General features: G+C 35.6%; 1 protein-coding gene across 3 annotated transcripts in view; it reads right to left on the bottom strand.

Moving 5' to 3' along the window:
- The window catches only part of LOC106523970 (sodium/calcium exchanger 1), a 154,553-nt gene that overhangs the window by 32,840 nt on the left and 112,694 nt on the right, over window positions 1-9,019 (bottom strand). For all 3 annotated transcript variants that reach the window (XM_014017562.1, XM_014017561.1, XM_014017563.1), the window contains exons 6-7: window positions 6,711-6,856; window positions 3,163-3,262 (exon numbers count right to left, since the gene is read on the bottom strand). In XM_014017562.1, coding sequence (XP_013873016.1) covers window positions 3,163-3,262; window positions 6,711-6,856 — 246 coding nt within the window. The remainder of the gene's footprint in view (window positions 1-3,162; window positions 3,263-6,710; window positions 6,857-9,019) is intronic.

Genomic DNA, 9,019 nt, shown 5'->3' with positions numbered 1-9,019 from the left:
TATATATATCTTCCTATATCCTAATATAGGATATAGGAAGGATATATCCTATATCCTTCCTATTTTTCACATACCTTCATCCTGGATTTATGTTTTTTACACAAGTAAAGTTTGTTTACCTCCTGCAATGTATATTACACACTAAAAAACTTGACAAAAAGAACTTAAAACACTGCTATCTTTACTGAAATACACAATGATTAAGGCAGGTGAAAGACAAATGTACTGTATATAAACTAATGACCACAATGCAAGACTTTATTAGTTTCAGAATTTTGTGTATCTTTTTTTATTCAGAGTATAGTTTCACTTGAAAGAAAAATATCTTGAAGTAATTTTAAACAACTAAAGTCAGCTAATTTCTAACTATTTCAAATTAAATAAACATAAATATGAACCCTTTTAGTGCTTAAGCAGTAACAACATTGTTTAGATGTTGAAGTATCTTGGTGACTGAATGAAAACAACTCCCTGTATATGCAGCCCAACATTGACTGTATGGTACATTTTGAAATTGTACAATACATGGAAAATAATAATTACAGTTCAAACGAATGGATGAGAATTTCTGCTTTCATTTTTTATGGCTCAGCATGAGCTCAGTTTCTCTCATCAGCTCTTTGAGTTCCCTCCTCCCCTGCTCTCACACGTTGTTTCACAGCTGGATATAAACGGCAGCTTTGATCTTCAAGCATCCAATCAGCTCTTATTCTCAAAAGTATGAAAACTCACTATCCAATCAATTTCAGGTTTAAAAGCTGAAGGTTTAAAACTTTCCTCAGATTGGTTTTTATTAAGGGGATAAAAAGTACTGGATTAAGGAGAAATTATTCAGTGTATGAATACAGCGCTGTAATGAACGATGTGTGTGCCACAAAAAAACAATAATGTCTCTCTCAGAAGACTTTTGAGAACACAGCCACACAAGGTTTTATTTCTACTACTAGGATAAAGTCATCTGAAGACACTTGCACAAAACACCAAGCCTGGATTTACACACCTTCTGGCCACCTGTGTGTTTACTGAATGGACTGAGATGGTGAGAGGGATTGAAGCTAATCCACCTTTCATTTGCCTTTGTGATGCTAAACAAGATATCAACAGAGCCTCAATAATGAGATGAAGTGATTTGTGCAAGCACCCTGTTGTGGGATTAAACAACAAAAACAGATTCATTACCAAGGTCAGAGCGATGATGACGCACAGAAACTTTGCTTTTCATTTAAAAAAACGAGTTAACCACAAATACAATCATGCAGCTTTATAGGCAGGATGTTTTTGGTGATATATTTAACAAAGTCAACAGTGTTTGGTTGATTTCTTACTGTTTTTCTACTTATTACATTATTACATGTTTTTTTATTATGGGTAAAAACGTGCTTTAAAGAAGGATCACATACACAACACACAACAATTTAAAAACTCAGAACTGATCCATGTCTTCAATTTGTTGTCTCTTGTGTAAAAATTAAAATGACAGCCAAGCACACACTTGGACTTGGCGACTAATGTTGCTCTAGCTAAAAATGTCACTAGAATTTTTTTGTTATCTCCACAACACCATTAAATCACCTCTTTCTAATTAATTTATCTTCGCAAAATTTCACTCCATAAATTCAAATGTTTCACTCAATAAATTAGATTTATTTTTTTCACATCATCTCATATTTTGTATATAAGAATCTCTGCTCCTCTTTTCACTTCCTTTGAAAGGAACCTAATCTCAGAACAGATTTTGACACAGATATAAGTTTCTAATATTCAAAGATCAATAACTTTTTTTTGTCTCTGTGTGAGTTTTAGTTAGAAAAAATTCAGCTTAACATTAAAATAAACGGAAATGGAAAAAACAAAACTATACCAACTACACCAGTATTCATCTTTGACTAGCCTGAAGAGAAAAGATGACAACATAATACATATTTTCCACTACATAAGAATAAATTTATGATGAGATGAATAGGTTTTTGATCTGATGAGCTGGACTTTGGGATTGGGATGTTAAACATGCTGGATGCCAAAGTTTTCAATTTGGCTCCCATATTAACAGACTGGAGCAAACACATGGCTGCATGGCATGAGTATCAAGCCTTGTGCCATCAAGACTTTTGGTGCACTTCCAGTTTTGATGCAAAAAGCAAGCAAAGCAGTTTGCAGCAAAATACAGAATATGAATATTTAAAATTTTAGCTTTATATCAACAACCAGCTGTTCACTGTGTTTCCAGTGAAAATGTTATACCTGCTGGGATGATGTCATTGCATCAATATGACCAACATCAATATTGCAGTAGATGATTTGGACTGCAATAAACTGTGGACTTTTATGGTCCCAATGCTATGCAAGAAAGTAATACTGCTAATTTGGGTAAATAGCAAGCCACATGCAATGTACACGTTACAGCTGATGTGAAGCCAGCATAAAATTCTCCATCTGGTGCTTCTTTTTTCTTCAGCAATAAAAACAGAAGGGTCATACCTGCTGCCTGCAGGTAGGACAAGTTTTTAATACCAACGATTTTCAAGACATGAACATATGGTCATCACTACAGAAATTCTTTTTTTAGCCATGTCTTCCCTATAAATATACAGTATATCCAAACACCTTTGTTCTTTTGTCTTTGTGGAGGCAGAACCACACACAGTCACTCACACAACAGCCATCAACATCATCTCCCATCTGCTCAGTGTCTGTCAGCCCAGACAATCAAAAATGATCTCAGAAAGAAAAACAGAAACCAGCTCTCACACACCTCTGTGGAGTCATGAAACCTTCCAATTTCATCACAGAGGTTTTCTGATGTTTTGGGTCTCATTGAATTTTTAATTAACCAAACCAAGGACACTTGAGGGTTCAGAGATCATAAACATGCAGCTGTTTGTATTAAAAAAAGAGAAATTAAACATCACTGCTTCATAAAACCACTTTTAATGAATTTAGTTGAAATTCAGAACTGGATGAGGAGCTCGATGTGACAAACACACGCACACAAACGCACACTCGTCTCTCTAGATTTGTGGATTTTGCACTGACCTCCATTAATGTCTATAGCCTTACCCTCAACCTGACCCCTAACCCTACGACATATGCATAATATAATGTCCACAAATATCTACCAATACAGACACACACACATTCAGCATCATTGTCTTTAAATCTTACCTGCGCTTACAGTGATGGCTTCTATGAACTGGTCTCTCCAGCTGTTGGTTCCTACCAGCAGGGCCAGGTTGGTCTTCTTTATGAGCTTGTCCACTGTGTTCTGTCAAAAGGTGTAAAAAAATAATGTCAGAATTCAAATTAGAATAAAAACACACTTTGGACTCATTTCCCTACTTTTCTAGGTGAAATGGAAGATGCCACAAAGGTTGCTGGTATCTTTGTGGACTAATCGTCTCAATTACATAAAAAAGTCAATATTTTACTGTTTTACATACTGCAGCTTGTGTGAGTTCTAAATCATTTTGCCAGCACAGGCCACAAATGCCTTCAGTGCTTTATTAAAAGCAGAAATATATATTTTTCATATCTAGTATGAAAGCTTGGGGACAGTATTGACTCTTCCAGTCACGAAATGAATGAATCAGGTTTATTTTGTTTCAACTTCAACTAACTTTCATTTTTGTAAACTACTTTTACTCCCCTCTTCCCTTTTCTTTTTAGCTGTTTCATTTTTCTCAAATGTTTTAGCTACTTTTCTGGAGCTACTTGTAGCTGACATACTAAAATAAAGTGCCATGGTCTCATTTTCCAGATGTCTTATTTTCCTCTAAATATTGCCATTTGCCATAGCAATTGCTGCCACAATAAGGTATATTTTTAATTTCCAGTTTGTATAGGATAATAAATAGGCTACATTGTAAGACAATAGCACAATTGTATTATTATACAAGTTTTCAGAAAGTCATGGTAAATAAATTGACAGTTTTTATATATTTGAAATGGTTTTCAAATCAAATGTAGCCCTTCACTATTAAAAAGGCGGAAGAAGATGGAGATGAAATGGTTTCATTTCCACTATTTCCCAAAGTTAACTCGTGTATATTATGATACAATAAGCAAAAAAAAGGCTGGTTTGTACTATTGACTTCTGTACTTCCACTTTTGAAAATTTCTTTAGAAATCTTTTGATTTCGTTTCTTTCATTAAAAAAAAGGAACTATCATGTAAGGATGACAAAAATGACTTGTACACACGCACACACAGCAGACTCACACATAGAACTAATCAGTGGAGCAGTGGGGATTGCACTCCTTTCTGTGCACTTCAGAGAGAAAAGTGGGATGCTCATTGTGTTGAATGGAGCTTAGTGATGTAAATAGTGCCTCTCTGTCGTTGTGGACTCAGATTCACAACCAGCTTTACTCTGCATTTTCAATAGAGAGTTTGTTGAATCACAATTAACTTGGTTTTTGGAAAGCTGTCTTATTCTGCGATGCTGTTGGCTTGCATGGGTTTGGTTTTGGTTTTATGTAACTGAACTGGTGTAAAGTGGAAAATCGAACTGCAGCTTTCTTTCGCGTTTGTAGTGCTACAAATACAAATAACATGAAAAGACAAACTTTTGATGCTTGTACACATTAAAATCACCATCCTTTGTGTATTCTATGCAGTTTGTGGATTCAACAGAACAAATTCTGTTTACATACATCATGCTGTAAAAAGAATCAGTTAGGAATAGGAAGAACAAGTAAGCAACACTTAAGATGGCCGTCAATGCAAAATTTAGCTTTGTGTCAACGCAAAAATGGTGTTTTAGCAGACAGTATTTTTTTTATTTAGATTCCAGACTACAAAAAAAAAATTCACAAAAATGTAACCTTTTCAAAACTGATGTAAAAGCCCCATGTGCAATTTAACCTGTGACCCGCTGGCCTCATCTTCTTGTTGGGTTTAATTTAGCATCAAGTGTGCAAACCTTATGTTAATACACGACTCCTTTTTCTTGATTTTTGTGAATTTTAGTGTTACAGTGTCATACAGGTATGGCATAGTTAAGGGCTGCATATTGAAAACTTATTGTCAATGCGATGGACATATCACAAAAAACTGTGATAAATGCTTGGCTTAAATGTTTGCATTTATACTGTACTTGATACATTTACAGTATCTTTAGTAAATCAAGAAGCTTGAAGAATTTGACCAATGAAATGTAGCCCTGCACATACTTGGCTAACCAGGTAGATGTCTGTCCCCTGTAGACACGAGTGGAAAGCAAACAACTGAGCAAGTTTAAAGAGTGGCACAACGGCTGAGAGCAAGAAAAGTGAGGAAAATGTTAGTAATGAAGAACCTGTGGTTAAAAAAACATAATGAAAGGTCTCTTAAATAGAATTATTTTGGTTTCAAAAGAGACACTGTTCTACAAACAAAGGCACTCTGCAAGAGACACAACTAAACTCCACTGTCACCATTAACACAACCACAGAGACCTAAGAATTCCAAAAAGTTACTGCTAGCAAGACCAAAACTGCAAACATTAGGACAAGTACAAGCAAGTTTGCAAGTGGAACTCTGAGAAAACATCAAACCGGCATGAAGAAATAACGGAGGCCATTACATGTTATGTGTTTAAAGGCACGATGCCCATGAGCCTAGAGGGCTTCATCAGTCTGACTAAAAATAAAAAGGACCAGTGATACAATGTCAAATCATAACCACTTGGTGAGTGGAGAAAATTTTGGACAACTGCAATGAGACAAATTGCAGTTGGATTTAGGCTTTGTTAACTTTTATATAAAATTCTTTAGTTTACTTTCCGATTTGAGGAAAACGGTGTGGTTACAAGAATATTTCCAGAAATGACAAAATGATTGTTTCAGAAAACATTTTCCTGTGGACAACAGGTTATAAAAAAGACTAACATCAGACAAAACATTTTCTGTAGAACCACAAATAACCTTCTTTTTTTTGGTACAACTTGTATTGTATTTTTGTTTTGATATACTTCTTTTCACTGCAAACACTGCTGTCAGTCACTAAAACATTTTTCATCTAAAACGTTTTTCTTCCTTTTCAAATCAAACTTTTCAATCTGGAATTAAACTCTCTACAGTTCTCATTTTAAACCTGTTCTTCTCCCTTTTTGTCATCTGCTGTCAAACACAACAACACCACACTGTCATCCAAAGGGCAGTACTTCAGATAACTATAGGATCCTGTTCCGCACAGACGCTTACAAAAAGTATAATTTCATGCACTGAAGCCTTTGACAAAGTATGGTATCCTGTCAAGTGGCAAGCTATTACTGGGGGTTATTAATTGTTCGTCTCAAGTGAGACCGTAGGTGGAGTGACGGCGTAAAAAAAAAAAAGGAAAAAGAAAAGCATGCATTAGTACACACAGAATGTAACATGGATGGTAATTACATCTGAGCCAGTCTTAAGTGTCTGAGTGGGAGAAGAATAGCGATAAAACGGTGCACAGTCGTTATGCAACACTTTTCTTTATGTAGCAAATAGATTTGAGATTGTACAAAACAAGACATTGTGCAGTTTCTGGTCAAGATTTGAATGCAGAACAAAATGAAACAAACAAAAAAACATTTCAAAGTCTTGTTTTTAGATTTGGTTGTTCTCTCATTGATGTCGTTTAACTTAGTGAAGCAGAAGTCAGATTGAGAAGTCTGAGATTTTTTTAAAGTCTGTTCTGCCGTTTGAATGCTTTGTCTTCAAGGTGGAAAGGATTCAGTATCCCTACATTGTGCTTACCTTGAACTCATACGATTCCTCAATAACAACCTCCAGTTTGGGATGATCACCCAGCATGGGGCGGCCCATTTCTGCTATGCGTCGCTCCTCTTCATCCTTTTTTGTCAGTGGCTCCTCTTCCTCTCGCTCTTCCTCCTGCTTTTCCTCTGAAAGGATCACAGGTAGTACAAAGACAGGATTTAGACATTTTGGGTTGAAGAATTGTCAAAATTAAAAAAAAATCCCTTATGAAATGCATTGTAAATAGGAAGCAATTGAGTATCTTGACAATTTTTTTGTGTTTATTTCAGCACCAACAGTGCTGATCTCCTCAGACACATTCTTAGGTGTTGTTTTGCTTCCTGGTTTTAGTGAATTAGAAACAGCACATTAATTTATTAAGTCCCCTTCCAGAACCAATCATTTTGCTAAATAGATGTCAAGATTTGACTGGTTTTAACTCATTTTTTAAAGTTTTACAGTCTAGTTGTTTTGTTCAATTTAGGAAATGAAAAATGCATCTTTCGTCTCATTAACCTTGGTGCTCCATCTCTCAAACTGGTCTTTTCCCTGCCTTTATGTTCTCCGCAGCAAATCTGAATTACTGACAGAGCCATAACACCCCACTTGGATCAAAAGGCTGAGGCAGCAGAGAGAACGACTAGAATCTAATTTTTCGTAGGGGTGCACTTATCCAGGCTATTGCCCTCAGTTTTAGTGCGAAGCATCGTGAAGCTACATGAACTCTTTGGTCATTCTGTTCCTCTTAGTTGACTTCCTGCATGGAGTAGAAAAGCTCAATCGCACAGGCATCTACATTTATGCCAGGGACGCTTTTGTCAAATTTGTCCTCCCAGCACTGACTGCACAGTTTTCATCTCCTTAATTGTTCACGAGCAACAACAAAGCCTCCTGCATCAGTAACTGCAGTTTTCTTTTGCAGCTTTCTTTACACTTCTTATTCACTGCATTGGTTTTAAAAGTAATTGTCACTGAGTCGATCACACCTATTAGCTATTTAACATTAAATTAGTGATTTAAAAGGGAATGACAATGATGTACAGAAACAAACTATCATTGTTGTTTCAGCGTGGTTTAAGAAAGCCATTGACTGTGAAATTAATTTAGGACCTTGTGCTGAGCTTTCATCTACAGTAATCCCTATAAAATAACCAGATTATCTGTGAGTGAGATATGGAAGCTATGGCAGATAAACTTCCAGAACAGAGATTATGCTCAAGTGCATTTCAGTTATGGTTGTTGCTTTTTCTGTTTTTCTGCTGACCTGCATGCTGATGTTGTTGGGAAGGTGCTAACAGAAGATGTCACCACGGAGCATCCTCCAGCACTCGTGCTAGTGTTCAATACAACAAATCACTCAGACATTCATTTTTACATCGTGTCTTCTTGGAGTATCCAAAACGCACGTTTTTGGATTAAAGTTCCTGGACAAAATTATGCAAAAAATGTATTTACAGTAGTCAATTTTGCACTTTGAAGTACAACAATTGTAACATATTTAGTATGATATTAACTCTGGTTCTCTGTTCATTTATACAACCCCAAATCCAATGAAGTTAGAACATTGGGTAAAACATATTAAAACAGAATGCAATGATGTGCAGATCATTTTCAACCTATATTCAGTTGAATACATTACAACAACAAGATATTTAATGTTCAAATGGATACACTTTGTTTATTCCCCTAAATATTTACTCATTTTGAATTTGATGCAACAAGTTCCAAAAAAGGCTGAGACAGGAAAAACAAAAGACTTGGAAAGTTGAAGAATGCTTTAAAAAAACACCAGTTTGGAGCATTTCACAGTTGAACAGGTTGACTCGTAACAGGTGAGTGTCATGATTTGTATAAAGAGAGCATCCCTGAAAGGCTCGATCAAAGATAAGCAAGGATAAGACAAGGTTCACCACTTTGTAAACAATTGCATGGAGCAAATATTTTTTATCATCTTTAGTTCGTAATTTCATCAAAAGATTTAGAAAATCTGGACAAATATCTGCAAGTAAGTGGCAAGACCAACCACCAGAGGTGTCAAAAGTATTCACATTCATTACTTAAGTAGAAGTATAGATACTAGGGTTTAAAAATATTTTTTTGAAAGTAGAAGTATCAACTCGAGCTTTTTACTCAAGTAAAAGTATAAAAGTACTGGTTTTAAAACTACTTAAAGTATAAAAGTAAAAGCAACTAGAGAAGTTGCATTTCCTACGAAAATGCAAGTGTGAATGCCATTTGGCCAAAACGTAAGCTGAAATAGCAGAAGAATAGCATAAAGTAGCAGAACTATAGCTGAAATAGCAGAAGAA

Source organism: Austrofundulus limnaeus, unplaced genomic scaffold (assembly GCF_001266775.1).
Source record: "Austrofundulus limnaeus strain Quisiro unplaced genomic scaffold, Austrofundulus_limnaeus-1.0 Scaffold172, whole genome shotgun sequence".
Taxonomy (NCBI): domain Eukaryota; kingdom Metazoa; phylum Chordata; class Actinopteri; order Cyprinodontiformes; family Rivulidae; genus Austrofundulus; species Austrofundulus limnaeus.
Note: the sequence above shows the minus strand (reverse complement) of the source record. Positions and strands in the feature narration are given on the sequence as shown.